Below are 16,992 nucleotides of genomic sequence, written 5' to 3'. Positions count from 1 at the left end.
CTTCTTCCATGTTTGAGAGCTCCTTCACTGGATGGTGAACTGCCAGAGAAAAAGGCGTGAGGAGTAGGCTCAGCTAGATTATGTTGAGGGACTAAAACAAGGCTTAGACACTATGTCATGCCCCTGGTGAACCAGAGAGAAGTACCAGAACTAAATCCTGCTGGTAGTGTAGTAAATAGTTTAACCTTAAAGAGCTAGAGCAAGATGAGCATTGTTTCCCTAATGCCTTGGCAAATAATCATACATATCTCTTTTACTGGTTACTGCAATTTGGTTTGGACAAGTTCAAATCTTTCAGTTTATTTGACCAATACCTTAACTGAGATGTCACTTTAGCAGGACTGGATTTCTTTACAGTGATCACAGACAATGTGAAAAATAATGTTTTCAGCTGGTGGGATTGGATAAAATATAGTTTGTATGAACCTAATATATGTCCTTCCTTAGAAGACTAGTTGTCATCTAAATAGAAAAGTGGTCACTTAAAAGTGTGTAAGAAATAATTTTGTTTTCAGTGTTTTTGGTGAGAAATTAAATATAAATCTTATAATTTTATCTTTCTTTAGTTTGCTTTTCAGATATTGCATATTAAAAACACATGATTTTCTTGCTCGACCAGTGGTCTTGTCTATCCTGTCATTCTTTTTCTGTAAAGATCTTCATATTTCAAGTCACAGCCCAAATACTATCTCCTTTGTCCTTCCCTAAGCAGAGAGTTACACATGCATATTCTTGTGATTCTACAGATAATGTAACTTTAACAAGATCTTAATCACAGAAACAAATCATAATACAGTGTAATGTTTGCTAACATAGTCTGGGAGCTCTGTCAGAAAAGAACCCTATTTGTATCCATCTCCATGCCTTCATAGTAGGCCATCAAAAAAGAAGTTAGCTGCTTATAATTAAGCAGGATCATGTGTTTAGTCCTACTCAAGAACTTAGTCCTACTTGATTAGTTAGCAGATAAGTTTTTTTCTTTCAGTTCCTATGTCATTAATATTAAGCATCGCTGCCTAGAGTAAATGAATGTAAATCATTTTCTTGTTCGGGAAATTGATTGTACATAATTTCACTTTGCTAATAAGGGTAGCTCAGAGATGCTCCAGCACGAGTTCTCCTTGGAGGAATGCAGGCACTCTACCACATATAGTTGTATATACCTAGCACATATTCCTGTTTATATTGAAGCAAGAGGTGAATGAGAAAGAAATTGAGGTACTTCTCTCTCCTTCCCACTTTTGACTTCTTGCTGGCTTCTCTCATGGGCAAAGTCAGCTGGAAACCAGACACCAGAAAGCTCTAATCATGCACTCCACAGGGGTTGAGCTCCAGGTAGACAAGACAAGGCAGAAAAGACAAGACAATAGATCTGGATGGGAGTAGAGTGGTAAAGGGAGAGTCACCAGCACATCAATATCATCTGTAAACCCACGATGTTCTGTAGCTGTCAATTTTCATCCCTTCAAAAAAAAAATGAAGGTACAAAGCTCAAAATCATTAAATAACTAGTCCAAGTTTAGAAAAAGTTAATTGAACTTCCAATGATTTTCCAGACTCTAAAACTTTTCCCCCATGCCATACACTATTCTATCTTATAGGTTGTAAACAATGAAACTTAATATTTACCCAAGACAAAATGTATTAAGTCATTCAAGAGTAAAGTAAAATAAATAATGAATCCCATTGCTTCTTCCATCTCAGGAGATTTGACTCCCTGACGACAGTGAGGAGTGGGCAAAACTGATGCCCTCAATGCACTTAGGATTTTCACAGGAATGGAAAAATAGTGGTTATTCTTAGTTTGATTGGATTTTTGCTAGAAATAATTGAACCATAGGGATTTGGTCCTCATATGTCAATTCCGTTATAAACTCTTCAGGTACTTCATATCTATTCTGTCATTTTGAAATCACTCTTCTTTCTCAGGTAGGATTAGACCTTTCAAAAATATTTTGGAATCTAGAAATAAACATTTTAGTCAATAAAAATAAATTGAGCTGAAATACATTCTAATGAATCAGTAAACGTCCCTATGAAAATGCTACTATTCTGAGAGTACGGGTGTTTACAGAATAGTCTTTATGGAGTGTTTACATAATGATATGTTAACTAGACCAAAGAGAACATTAACTTCATCAGTACTTATTGACTGCCTACAATGGGAAAAGCACTAATCAAGGTACTCCTGAGTCTACAATCAGATTAGGTAACATCCTTGTCCCTAAAGAAGCTCTCACTTTGATGTTGAGTCTTGTTGTAGACCAGGCCTGTATCATTCTTCAAATAATACTACTAGTCACAGCTTATTAAGTGCTTACTATAAACAGACATACTTCAAAAGTGTCCTCTGTATTAACTTGCTCATCGGGAGGGATTTGCTGTTATTAGCCAAGTTTTATGAATGAGGAAAGTGAAGCACAGAGCGATTAATCATTTGTCTTAGACCACAAAGCAGGAAACTAGAGGAACCTGGATTCCCATCCAGGAAATGTGACTGCAAACTGTCATTGATTGTTATACTCTGCTGATACTCAATAATCAACCATGTTTACTTTCTAGCTTCTTGATGAAAAGAAAAAAAAAAAAGGCATGTTATTAAATAATCTTTCTGATTCTTTTTGAGTTAACAATGCTCTTTATCATTACTGACATTATATCATGTAATGTTCTGTACCCCTTTCATAAAGAATGAGCCACTTTTAGGTTCGTCATAGATGTTAATTATTTCAAAGTAATGAAAAATACATTTTAGGTAGGAACCTTCTCTAAATTTATTTTTCCCCATCAAACTGAACCTGACAACATGCCAAGCAGGCACCACTTTTGTGCAAGCCGAAGACCAAACTTCTGGACTCTTTGGAGAATGGAGCAGTGGCAGCGGCATTTACATTAGAACGTTGTAGGGGTAAGGCAAGATATCAGGAGGGAACAGCCTCAGATGTCCCCAAAGCCACTTCTGTCCACTTACAAAAGCTTCTGTCTAGAATATTCTTGCTCAAATCAGTAAGATGTTGTGTTCTTTTTCTTAGATGTAAGGCTATTACCCTAAAATACTCAATTAAGCTATCTGGACTGTTCATTGTTTGTATGACTTCATCTCCCCACAGTGAAAAGATGGAGATATTAATTATTTTGAATCTTGATTAATATTTCAATAAATAGAAGCTAATTAAAAATAACATTCTTTAGCCAAAATATTTTTATATTTGGCAATTATTATTAAAATTATTATTAAAATTCAGATGGGCCTTATTAGCTCAAAGAAAGAAATGCACAAAATAATTTTGATTCCATTGATTTAGGATTTCTTTAGTCAATAAGTTCAAAGTTCTCATGTACAGAATGGGATGATACAATAGACTAGATTCTTGTGCATGGAATTTACAAAGTACCTTGAAAAGTGATCTGTTTTTAGTGTTGATGTGCTAGTTATTAAAAAAAAGAGTCACTATAACATTGTGGAATCTGGATATGTGTCATTGAAAGAGAATTTCGATCCTCCCATAAAAATCTTCATAGTCACACTTATCCTGCCTAAATGTGAAGAGATAAACTTCATGATATTTTAAGTACAGTCTCAGATGTATGGTTAATATGATTATTATTTCACTATGATGTTACATGTTTTAAAGAACTTATATTGAATTCACATTATAATGTTTGGCTTATTAATAATTTTGCAAGAGTTAGAGTGAGGTAGATTTTTAAAAATCATTTTTGTCTTAGGATATGTTTCTTAACCAATTTTTCATTATTATGCACTTCCCCAGCCTTTTGACATACTATTTTTTCCTTAATTGTCTCCTCATAAACATTTATACCATGAATACATGTGTATGTGATACTCATTTACATATGTATATGTATATTGTTTATGTATTCTGTGTGTGTGTGTATATATATATATCACATAAAAATATATTTTTCAAGATTTACTTTTGTTCTCCAAGAGCCAATTTATGCCTTGGGGAACAAAAGGTAGAAATATACCAAACAAAAAAAGAATCCTGAGCTGAGTCTTAAAAGTTAAGAATAATTTGTTGATATGAAGGCCACCTGAGGTAGACTACCTCAGGTGGGCATGTGTTACATGGTGAGGAAAAAGTTTGCACATTATCTAGGGTTCAGAGGGGCAGATAAAGAGATTCTTGTTCCCTAAGGATGTGCACCATATATCAGTTCAACTTTTCTATGTTCATCCAGCTGTGAAAAATGTAGATGAGTTTCAATGGTTGATACTTTAGAGATCATATCCACAGGTGTATTGTAAAACAAAGAATTTCAATTTTAAAGATAAGTGATGTTTAAATGCATATGTTCAAGGAAAGTGTAAGGGAACATATATGAAGAAGACTTGCAAAAGGATAAAGGACAAGGCTTTTTAAATTAAAATGACTTGAAGAAAAGACTGGCAGAAAACCATTTCAAATATGCTTGCCTTTTTATATAAGGAGCTCTATATTAACTTAGATGTTTAAAACATCAATCACATGCTTACGAGGCTGTTTCTTTATGGCATGTATAATTACAAGTTTGAGAGAAGAAGAAGACATATCAGATGACACCATGGGGGTAATGGATATATGAAAAAAGCCAAATTCATTTATTTTTATTTCCTTGTATTTAGCTCTCATTAGAAGCCGAGCAAACACAATGCTAAAGAAAAACTGCACAGCTGTGACTGAGTTTATTCTCCTGGGACTGACCAATCGAGCTGAGCTGCAACCTGTCCTTTTTGTGGTATTCTTAGTCATCTACCTTATCACGGTCATCGGCAATGTGAGCATGATTCTGTTAATCAGAAGTGACTCAAAACTTCACACTCCCATGTACTTCTTCCTCAGTCACCTCTCCTTTGTAGATCTCTGTTACGCCACCAACGTCACTCCTCAGATGCTGGTTAACTTCTTATCCAAGAGAAAAACCATTTCCTTCATTGGCTGCTTTATACAATTCCACTTTTTCATTGCCCTGGTGATCACAGACTATTATATGCTCACAGTGATGGCTTATGACCGCTATGTGGCCATCTGCAAGCCTTTGTTATATGGGAGCAAAATGTCCAGATGTGTCTGCCTCTGTCTCGTTGCAGCTCCTTACGTTTACGGCTTCGCAAACGGTCTGGCACAAACCATCCTGATGCTTCGTCTGTCCTTCTGCAGGCCCAACGAGATCAACCATTTTTACTGTGCAGACCCCCCTCTCATGGTCCTCGCCTGCTCGGACACCTACGTCAAAGAAACTGCCATGTTCGTGGTGGCTGGTTCCAACCTCACCTGCTCTCTCACCATCATCCTCATCTCCTACATGTTCATCTTCACAGCCATCCTGCGCATCCGCTCCGCTGAGGGCAGGCACAAGGCCTTCTCCACCTGCGGCTCCCATCTGACGGCTGTCACCGTCTTTTACGGGACGCTGTTCTGCATGTACCTGAGGCCCCCGTCGGAGGCCTCTGTAGAACAGGGGAAAATCGTAGCTGTTTTTTATATCTTTGTGAGTCCTATGTTAAACTCGTTGATCTATAGCCTGAGGAACAAAGAAGTTAAAAGAGCAATGCAGAAAGTTATCCAAAAGAAACTGTTTGTTAAATAAAGTAGATATTTTGGTGACAGGTCACATAGTGTATCTTTATTATCTAAGTAATAAGCATTTTAAATTAATTGATATTTAATTTAACAATTACATTATTGAGCTATTTTTGTTTTTCATCATTTGTGTATGGGATTTGGAAGTATATGTCAAATTATCAGTTATGGTTCACAGTGCCACCTCGGTGAATTGAAAAAAAAAATTAATATCAATAAAGAACAAATGACTCCATCCACAGTACTCCTACGGGTACAAAGTTATAAAAGACAGGAATATCAAATACTATGGAAATGACAATTCATTCAATTTTTATAGTGCTTAATAACTTCCAAACTATTTTTCAGAAACTTGTCAACCACAGTAGGTGAGGATTTTTCTTTTATCCTTTACAGAAATTGTATAAAAATGAAGATCATTTGAGTATGTTTCATATTATTACTCTAATGCATATCTTTAGACTGGTACTACTGATCCAATAAGATCCTCTTTCATAAGGCTTTTGATGAAAATGCTAAGGATAGCTTTGGCTATTCTGGATCTTTTGTGGTTCCATACAAATTTTAGGATTGCTTTTTCTATTTCTGTGAAGAATGTCATTGGTGTTTTGCATTGAATCTGCAAATTGCCTTGGTAGTATTTTCATTTTTACAATATTAGTCCTTCCAATCTATGAGCATGAAATAGTATTCCATTTATCATGTCTTTTTCAATTCCTTTCATCAGTACTTTATGGTTTTCCTTATATAGGTCTGTCACTTCTTTGGTTAAATTGATTCTTAGACATTTTATATTCTTTGTAGCTATTGTAAATGGAATTGCTTTCTTGATTTTTCAGATTTTTTTTTTTTTTTTTGCTGTGGGTATATATAAATGTTACTGATTTGAATATGTTCATTTTGTATCATGTAAAAATATTGTCAAATAATTTATATTTTACTTTATTATTTCTTTCCTTGCTGTTAGAAAGTTAAATTCTTTGCCACCTCTAATAATGTAGATTTTAACTATATTATAAGTTTGTTTTGTATTTCTCTTATTAATTTTTTATTATGAACTGTTTCCAACATCAACCAAAAATAGAAAATAAAATGAAGACCACCTGTGTAAGCACAATTAATCATTGTTAAGTCTGCACACAATGTCACATTTGTTTCAGATATTATAAAGTCAAAACCTTTCTCTCTCTGCTTGATTCTGTATCTTTCCCCATTTCCTACAGCAAATTCTATTAGGAATTTAATGTTTCCTATTGCTATGCAGAGTTGCATAATTTCCTAGGTGTTTATGTATCAATTGGCTTATATAGGATTGTTTTGCTAGATTTAAAGCTTGATATAATTACTCTATGTGCCCTTCTGCAACTTATTTCAAATTTTGACTACACATTGTTAGACTTACTTATGCTGATTCATGTAGCAGCCCTTTCATTGGTATAGTCTATGTCAATATACAAATATCTGACGACATATGTATTTAATCTACTGTTGATGCACAATTATATTTTCCAGTTTTTTGATAATATGAAAATCTTACAACAAATTTCCTGTGTAATTCTGAACATGTACCAGTAAAAGAATTCCTGTAGTAGAATGGTAATTTCTGGGTCAAATGATATGAGCATCTTTAAATTTATTATATATCACTAATTGTATTACCAATATACACTCCCACCATCAGTGTGTGATTGTTTTTTTTACTCCACATTCTTATCAATACAGGTACTGTTAGAGGTTAAATTTCTTCTAATCTCATGGGTGCAAAATAAATTCCCATTTCTTATTTAAGTTTGGATTGCCATTACATGTGAAGCATTTTTAAATGTATTGATACTAATTCAATATTTCTATTATTTCCAATTGTGTGTACATATTCTTTCTTTACCTTTGAGCTGTGTTGTTTTATTTTTATTTCCTCTATATATAATAGTTCCTTATGTACTGTGTAATAGGTACTAATCTTTTGATATTGTATTCAGTGCAAATATATTCAACCTGTTTGTAGCTTGTGTTTCATTTTTGTGCATACTATATTTGGTGGTGCAAAAGTTACTGATTTTAATGTAGTTCACATTTTTCCATTTTCTCTTTATATATGCTCTATGTGTCTTATCTAAATAATTATTTTTTATTATAAAATATTATCCTATATTTTATTCTAACAATTTATCATTTTTTGCTTTTGCACACTAAGGCCTTTATTCTTTCTGTTATTGTAAATGTTGCAAAACAAAATCAAATTCTATTTTTTAATAAAAATCATCAATTTTCTATTTTTCTCAATATTCTTCACTTTCTCATTAATTTTTTTAGTGCACACTGTCATGTGCAGGTTTTTATATATGAATTAGTCTGTTTCTGGGATCTTTATTTTAGTATCAATTTGGCAATCCCTTCATCAATAAACATTATCTTAATAAAAGTAGTTGTACAATTGCTCTTCTGAAAGCTTGCATTAATGTATTATTTTGAAAGATGTCTCAGAGAAAATACCTTTAAAATATATGGAAACAGCTGTGCTCTTTCCAGAGTCCATGCTCATCACTTCTTCAAAAGGTACATGAAACCTACGTTATTCATCCTATAGTGGTATCTAAGAGAACAAGAAAACCAAAACAAACAAACAAACAAAAAACAAATGGTAAATTATGCTCTATCAGTCCTGTATCTACACTCTTATTTTGGTAGCCACCATCACAAATATTCCCCACCTATGGTTTAACATATTCTATGAGTTGTCGTCGGCTCTGAACGCTTTGATCATCTTTTTCTACCCAAACTGGGCCAGTTTCCAGGCTGACAGATGTGTGTATTTGACATGAAAATGGGTGGTGGTTTGAAGGAGGCAATGGAATAGGGAGGGGCAGGGTCAGTGAACAACTCTCTGTGAGAACAGCATTATAGCAAGGCCTGGAGAGGGATAATACTATGTGTGTGTGTGTGTGTGTATGTGTGTGTGTGTGTGTATGTGTCTGTATGTGTGTGTGTGTGTGTAAGAGATTTCCGCATGTACACACAGTAAACACGAAGGCTCCGAGGCACCATCTGCCTTGGTTTGTTAAAGGAATAGTAAGAAGACAGATATATAATATGTGGACTGTGGTGGGCAAATGAAAGGAGGGAAAGAACTGCAATCCAGAAGATACTGGGGAAGAGCAGCAGGTCACATAAGGCCAGTAGTTCATAAATAGGTTTTGTGCTTTATTTTATCAACCCATCCACTCCCTGAAATATTCACCTACCCTCAACTTCACATTGCAAGTTGTGTGAAAGGAATGGAAAGATTAATTTTGTATGTTATCCTGTCAGTACCTAGGATAGCACCTGCTGCACAAGACAAATTCACTAGCTATGTGTTGAATGAATGAATAAATTAATGAATGAAGTGAAAGCCATATCCTAGTAGACATGAGTAGGAATCTTATTTTAACTTGAATTCTGAAGCCTGAGGCAGGATCTGGTCAAATCTGTACTATTCAATTCAATGGAGCCTCAGGAACATGAGAGATGCTTTGTTCTTCTCTAAATTCCTAAGATACTCTCCCAGGTATACATGGTTCCTGGAGAGAGTGCACCTCAATTACCTCAGTGACAAATAAACGTATGCTTTAATTGTACATGAGCATATTTCAGACTTTAGATTTTTTAGTGTTTTGTGGACACTGAATTTCACAAGAATGATCACAGGCTTCACAAGGCTGATCTCTGCCTTGGATTCTGAAGCAGCACTTTCTAGTCTTTGGTGGTTTAGTTGAGCTTATGTTAGGTCTCTCATAGCTGAGTTCCTTATTCCACTTGCATAATCGTCTAAGCTATAAATCTTACTATCAGAAAACAGTCAAGTTTTGTTCCTCCAAAAACCGATAAATAAAACAACACTGAACTAATAACCTCTTTAATTTCAGTTAATATTTCTTAAAAACAAAACGTAAGATGATTCGATTTGTCTTAATGTATAAATTTCCAAAAGTACTCAAAAAATTAAGACTGAACATCTCAAATTGGATGTCTGAAACAATCAGTTTAATGTTACCAACTACATTATGAACGTGGAATTATTTTGAATTTATCCTAGGTGTGAGGGCTTCATGTGTTTTCTCCTTTCTTTTTCTGTTACACTTCCGAACATATTAAAATCATTCTTAGTTCTTACACTTATCATTCAGTGTACCTGATTGTCAAGAAATATGTAGCTTGCGTGATGTGAAGGATTTAGAAAAGTAGTTGATGACATCCAGGGAAATATTCTTTGAAGATCTTTTTCCGTAGAGACAGCCACTAAGAATTTGCCTTGACCACGACTATTCACCACTTTAAATTCTTCATCTAACATCTAACTTTTTCTTATTCTGCTTCTCTCTTTCTTATCTTTTTTTTTTTTTTAAAAAAACAGGTTTCCCTGATACTGGTAACAAAGAAAAGTGATAAAAGATGAACAAGTTGGCTTTTTTTTAGACAGAGTCTCACTCTGTTGCCTGGGTTAGAATGTGGTGGTGTCAATCTAGCTCACAGCAACCTCAAACACCTGAGCTCAAGAAATCTTTCCACCTCAGCCTTCCAAGTAGCTGGGACTACAGGCAGGTACCACCATGCCCGGCTAATTTTTTCTATATATTTTGAGTTGTCCAGCTAATTTCTTTCTATTTTTAGTAGAGACAGGTCTTGCTGTTTCTCGGGTTGGTCTCTAACTCCTGAGCTCAAATGATCCTCCTGCCTTGGCCTCCCAGAGTGCTAAGAACAAGTTCGCTTTCTGCATTCCTGATTTGAATTAATTGTTTATAAAGATTCCAGGGAAAGAATGGACTTGAGGAAAGCCTTAGCTTTCCATCTTAAGCTTTTGATCTATTATAATCAGGATATGGAAAGAGCTCTGATAACACTGTGACTCTGTTTTCCATTTTGTTTGTTTTGCTTCGTTTTGTTTTTAATGACTTTCAATTTAAACATTCAGTAAATACCTTGATCTGCTTGACACTGAGGATAGCAACATGAAATTAAATGAAATTTATGGGCCGGGTGCAGTGGCTCACACCTGTAATCCTAGCACTCTGGGAGGCCAAGGCGGGCGGATTGCTCGAGGTCTAACAAATGCAGTGTCAAACAATTTTAAATATTCTTTATTCTATTTTCAGCTTCTTCCGAGCCACTCATTTTATGAATCATGAATTTTATAAACATAATGGTTCTCAAACCTGTCTTCGATTCTTGGCATATTGATGACATTAACTCCTTAGGGCAGAAAGTTTCCAGAGTAAACCCATAATGTCCATCCTCCCAAGGAAACTCACCCCTGGCTAGTCCTCTACTTCCTTTCTACTTCCTTTTTCAATTATATCACTCTTCTATTTTCCACCACAATCCTTCAAACCTTTCCTCTCCTCAAGTCTCTCATCTACTACACGTTCCTACCCCTAATTCTCAGTAGATGCCCTCATCCCAGTGTCTATTGTGAAAAACTGCAGACTTTGATGGGAATTCCCTTGTCTTTACTATGTTAGGATACAAAACTTATCTACTTATGTTTTCTTCCTTCCATATTATTGAAAATAACGACTCATTTCTCTATTCATACTAAAATTTCATGGGCACATATACCAACCAGGGTACATACATGTTACATAGGGATTTCATCCTCGAAGGAGAATCTTGCTCGTCAAGAATCAAATTAAAGTTATGCCCTTGAGAAACAAACAAACAAAAAATTTAATTGGTTGTTTACAATTAGTTTTAAAATACTCAAGGGAATATACCTAAGAAATATAAACGTTTCCAACTTGTTTTTATAAAGTACGGTGAGTTAAGTTTACAGGTAAGTCCTTTTTTTACATTTGTTTACTAAAAATACATCTTTCTCTGTGTGTGTGTAGATTCTAACTATATGTTAATATTTCGTTGATTTGTAAAAAATCAATTACTGTATGCAAGTTTTTCTGATGTGTATGTGAGAGCTAAATGAATAGTGGCTTTAGGATAAATTTTTGAAGAGTCATATCGTCTTTTCACAAAGGTCTGAAAGAGATTGGCTGGAGCTGGAAGCTTAGTCCCCTTTTGTACAGCACCTGTGGTTCCATAAACAAACATTTTCAGGAGTGGGTTAGTGGGCAAAAATGGAATCCCAAAAATATTTGCAGCCATCCCCATATACTGGAATTGTTTATTTACTGTTCAAATGCTATCTTTTCAGGACATCTTCTCTGCGTGTTCATCTAAAAGCATCATGCCTTCATGTTTTTTTCATAGAACTTGCTTTAACCTTAAATTATATTATATTTCTAAGTGCCTAACATATTTTTTCCACTATAATGTATGCTCTCATGAGAATGAGAAATTTTTAACTGCTATAACCCCAAAAATTAGAAAAAGGAAAAAATATCAAGCTCTACATTGCACATGAATATACGGGTGGATAAAATTACAAACGGAAAACAGTTTATAACTCTGAACCATCCTAGGCATATATTGAGATAAATTTCACAAATTTAATATTCTTTTTCTGAATAAAATGAAGCCAGAGAATGAATGGTTTTAAGTTAACATGGTGTAATAAATTTTATTTCTATTTTGTGTCTGAAACAATAGGATGTCAGAAATGGAGGGACCCTGGAGATGGAAAGTCCTTCATTTGTTCATTTAAATGAGACAAACAACCTGTTGCTTTTCATAGCTGATTTTCTTTAATTTCAGGTTTTTTTGTTCCCTAACAAAGTTAGAAAAATTTACCAAATGTGGAGTTGTCCCAAAAAGCAGGTTTAAATGTATCAATGTCTGAATATATATTTACATGTGTGTGTCGGCATGAGGAAGAGATAATGTGTATGTGTCTGTGTGTGGGTATGTGTCTGTGTGAGATGCAGAAAGACAGACAAATAATACAGGGATATAGTGTGAAAATATTACACAGAAATTCTGACATATTTGTTAAAAAATAAGATAATTTTCCCATAGATGGATGATGAACAAGTGAATGATGAATGGATGGGTTAAATGCACAATCTGCATAGGACAGAAATCCTATGTCTTTTGCACTTACAGGTTTCAAGGAATAAGAAAATGTTCTCCCGAAACTACACTATGGTAACAGAATTTATTCTCTTGGGACTCACAGACAACCCTCTGCTAGAGAGGATCCTCTTTGGGGTATTTCTGGTTGTCTACCTAATCACGCTGTCAGGGAATCTGTGCATGATCCTGCTGATCCGGACCAATTCCCGCCTCCAAGCTCCCATGTATTTCTTCCTTGGCCACCTCTCCTTTGTAGACATTTGCTATTCCTCCAATATTACCCCAAATATGCTGTACAATTTCCTCTCAGACCAGAAGACCATCTCCTACGCTGGATGCTTCACACAGTGCCTTCTCTTCATTGCACTAGTGATCACTGAGTTTTACATCCTCGCTGCAATGGCATTGGACCGCTACGTAGCCATTTGCAGTCCCCTACATTACAGTTCCAGGATGTCCAAGAACATTTGTACATCTCTGGTCACAGTATCTTATATATGTGGCTTCCTTAATGGGCTCTCACAGGCACTGCTGACATTTCACTTATCCTTCTGTGGCTCTCTTGAAATCAATCATTTCTACTGCGCTGACCCTCCCCTTATAATGTTGGCCTGCTCTGACACCTATGTCAAAAAGATGGCGATGTTTGTTGTTGCTGGATTTACTCTCTTAAGCTCTCTCTTCATCATTCTTCTGTCCTACCTTCTCATTTTTGCAGCTATCTTGAGGATACGTTCTGCTGAAGGCAGGCACAAAGCCTTTTCCACTTGCGGGTCCCACCTGACAGTAGTCACTCTATTTTACGGAACTCTCTTCTGCATGTACTTAAGGCCTACATCAGAGAAGTCTGTAGAGGAGTCCAAAATAGTTGCAGTCTTTTATACTTTTTTGAGCCCAATGCTGAACCCATTGATCTACAGCCTAAGGAATAAAGATGTAATCCTTGCCATGCAACAAATGATTAGGGAAATTTTCTTTCATAAAATTGCATTTTTTAGGCATTAGTTTATTTATAATCACTAAGTGCCTGTGATAATACAGTGACTATTTTTGTAATGAACAAACCTTTTCAAAGATTCCTTCATTTTTTAAATTTCAGCATATTATGGGGGTACAAATGTTAAGGTTATAGTCATGATTTGTTTATCATGGACTCTCAGTAACCACTTTAGTGTCTTCCTGGAAACACATGGTACAAGTTTGGATGTTGGGATTAATTCTAGGGCATATAAAAAGGTGTTCTTATTCTTCATAATCATAATGCCTTTTGAATGACTCCACTATCCATGCCCATAGCTGGAAATAGTCTTTTCCTTTTCTTTTTTGCTAATTATTTTTTTTAATTGTAAAATAAAAATTATATATATATATATATTTATCATATACAACATAATTATAATATGTTTTCAAATATGTATACATTGTGGAATATCTAAATTGATTTAATTTATATATACATCACCTTACATATATAGCACTGTTTTTGGTGAGATTAATTAAAATATACTGTTTTTGTGACATTCAAGAATGCAATGCATTAACTGTATCCACCGTGTTGTACAACAGATCTCTTGAAGTTTTGTCTCCTGTCTAACCAAAATTATGTACCCTTTGACCAACATCTCCCAACTCTTCTGATCCAGCCCTTGGTAACCACCATTCTTCTCTCTGCTACTATAGGTTCAAGAGTTTTAGATTCCTAATAAAGGTGAGATCATGCGGTATTTGTCTTTCTGTGTCTGGTGTGTTTTACTTAACGTAAGTACAGTGGAATATTATTCAGTGTTAAAAAAGAAAGAAATCCTATCATTGACAACAATGTGGACAAACCTGGACAACATTATGTTAAGTCTTTCTTTTTTCTGAAAGCTCATAGTGGTATTCTTGGTTTTCCTTATGGCCATTTTCTCCTCTAGATTTTATTTTTCTCCTATCAGGCTATAGTTGCTCTGAAAATAAGAATTAATATTGATTTCAACTTGGCAACTTGTAGAAATCTACAAAGTTTAGAGTGGTCTATTAATGTTGAAATATGAATTATTGAATGGATAGCTGAAAATTTATATTAGATAAAGGTAATGACTTTTTGGTCTTTCATGTAAAAAGCAATGTTCTTATTTTCACTAGTGACATAAGATCATTTTTTTCTCATACATTAAAATGGAATATGCAAGGATACACTTTTTAGACTCTAACTGATGATTAATTTAACTAAAATCAGTTCTGGTAGACTTCTTAAAATGTGCCACTTATACAAAGATATGTTTAGTTTATAATTCCAGAGATATATTAACTCAAACAGTATTTCCTCTGGTCCTAACTATATAAGCATTGAAATCAGAGCAAAGTTCTAGTACTTTTGGACCAGATTCATAATAATACTATTTAAATGACAGTAAAAATAATATAATAGTGTTACAGATTCCATAGGCTTATGCCAATCTTCCTTTCCTGAACTCCATTCATTTTTAATTCTTGACATAACAAAGTGTATATTATTACAGCAAGAAAGGACCCAAATTGACTTATACAGCCAAAACAATTTTTATCAAAATATCAATGGCAAAGCCGGGCGCGGTGGCTCACGCCTGTAATCCTAGCACTCTGGGAGGCTGAGGCGGGCGGATTGCTCGAGGTCAGGAGTTCGAAACCAGCCTGAGCAAGAGCGAGACCCCAGTCTCTACTATAAATACAAAGAAATTAATTGGCCAACTAATATATATAGAAAATTAGCCGGGCATGGTGGCGCATGCCTGTAGTCCCAGCTACTCGGGAGGCTGAGGCAGGAGGATTGCTTGAGCCCAGGAGTTTGAGGTTGCTGTGAGCTAGGCTGACGCCACGGCACTCACTCTAGCCTGGGCAACAAGCGAGACTCTGTCTCAAAAAAAAAAAAAAAAAAATATCAATGGCATATTTTACAATAATAGAAAAATCAGTCCTAAAATTCATATGGAACCACAAATGATCCTGAATAGTCAAAACAATCTTGAGATTGAAGAACAAACCTGGAGGCATCATACTTTCTTATTTCAAAGTATTATAAAACTATAGAAATTAAAACTATAATTACTGTTACTGACATATATACATAAAAAAACAGATATATAGACCCATGGAGAGAATAGAATGCCTAGAAATAAATAAACCCACACATGGACAGTCAAGTGATCATAGGTGCCATGAATACATACTAGCCAAAGGAAAGTTTCTTTAGCAAATTGATATTCACATGCAAAAGAAGGAAAGTGGCCCCTTATCTTATACCATATACAAAATCAACTGAAAATGGATTACAAATTTAAACATAAAACCTGAAACTGTACAATTCCTATGGAAAAAAAAAGAGAAAAGTTTCATGACATTGGATATGACAATGATTTCTTATATATGACAGCAAAAGCACAAACAACAAAAGCAAAAATAGACAAGCGGGATCACAGCAAACTAAAATGCTTCTGTACAACATGAAAAAGCAACCTTTGCAACGGGGAAAATATTTGCCAACTATATATCTGATATGTGTTTAATATCCAAATATATGAAGGACTCCTGGAATGTAATAGCAAAAAGAAAAAAGCAATAAGAAACACAAAAACAAATATCCCCATTAAAAGAAGTGCAATGGACTTGAATAGACATTTCTCTCATGTTGCCTACAGGTAAATGAAAAGATGCTCAGCATCATTAATCATCAGGGAAATGCAAATTAAAGCCACAAAGCAATATCAACTCACACCTATTAGCTATCAAAAAAGCAAAGCATAAAGTTGGCAAGGATGTGGAGAAATTGCAATCCAAGAACATGGGTGGTAGGAATGAAAAATGGTGTAGTGGCTATGGAAAACAGTATGGAGACTCCTCAAAAAATTAAAAATAGAACCACCATATGATCCAGCAATCTCACTTTCTGAATATATATTCAAAAGAATTGAAATCAGAATCTCAAAGAGATATCTCCACTCCCATGTCCATCCCAGCATTATTGCAAATAGTTAAGATATAGACATAACACAAATGTGTATTAGTGGATGAGTGGATAAGATCATGTGGTATCTACATACAATGGAATATTATTCAGCCTTTAAAAAAGATATCCCGCCACATGTAACAACCTGGAGGAACCTAGAAGACATGGCCCTAAGTGAAATAAGCCAGTCACAAATGGACGGATACTACATGATTCCACTTGTATGTATCCATAACAGTCAAACTCACAGAAGCAATGAGTATAAAGGTGGCTGCCAGGGGCTATGAGGAACAGGGAATGAGGAGTTCCTGCCCAATATGTACAAAGTTTCAGTCTTGCAAGATGATTAAATTTTAGAGATTTGCTTTAAAACATTGTGCCTCTAGTTAACAACACCATATATTCTACTTAAATATTAAGAGGGTATATATCTCA

The 16,992-nt window shown here is 34.9% G+C and overlaps 2 protein-coding genes across 2 annotated transcripts; both read left to right on the top strand.

Annotated features, from left to right (window-relative positions):
• The first annotated feature begins 4,656 nt into the window (after positions 1-4,656).
• LOC105861266 (olfactory receptor 5M5-like) lies at positions 4,657-5,595 on the top strand. The gene has a single exon (XM_012746659.1). The coding sequence runs from the start codon at positions 4,657-4,659 to the stop codon at positions 5,593-5,595; it is 939 nt and encodes a 312-aa protein (XP_012602113.1).
• A 7,043-nt stretch (positions 5,596-12,638) lies between these two features.
• On the top strand, positions 12,639-13,595 carry LOC105861312 (olfactory receptor 5M10-like). Its single transcript, XM_012746703.3, has one exon. It carries the CDS (start codon positions 12,639-12,641, stop codon positions 13,593-13,595), a length of 957 nt encoding a protein of 318 aa, XP_012602157.2.
• Positions 13,596-16,992: the final 3,397 nt, after the last annotated feature.

Source organism: Microcebus murinus, chromosome 4, assembly GCF_040939455.1.
Source record: "Microcebus murinus isolate Inina chromosome 4, M.murinus_Inina_mat1.0, whole genome shotgun sequence".
NCBI lineage: Eukaryota > Metazoa > Chordata > Mammalia > Primates > Cheirogaleidae > Microcebus > Microcebus murinus.
Note: the sequence above shows the minus strand (reverse complement) of the source record. Positions and strands in the feature narration are given on the sequence as shown.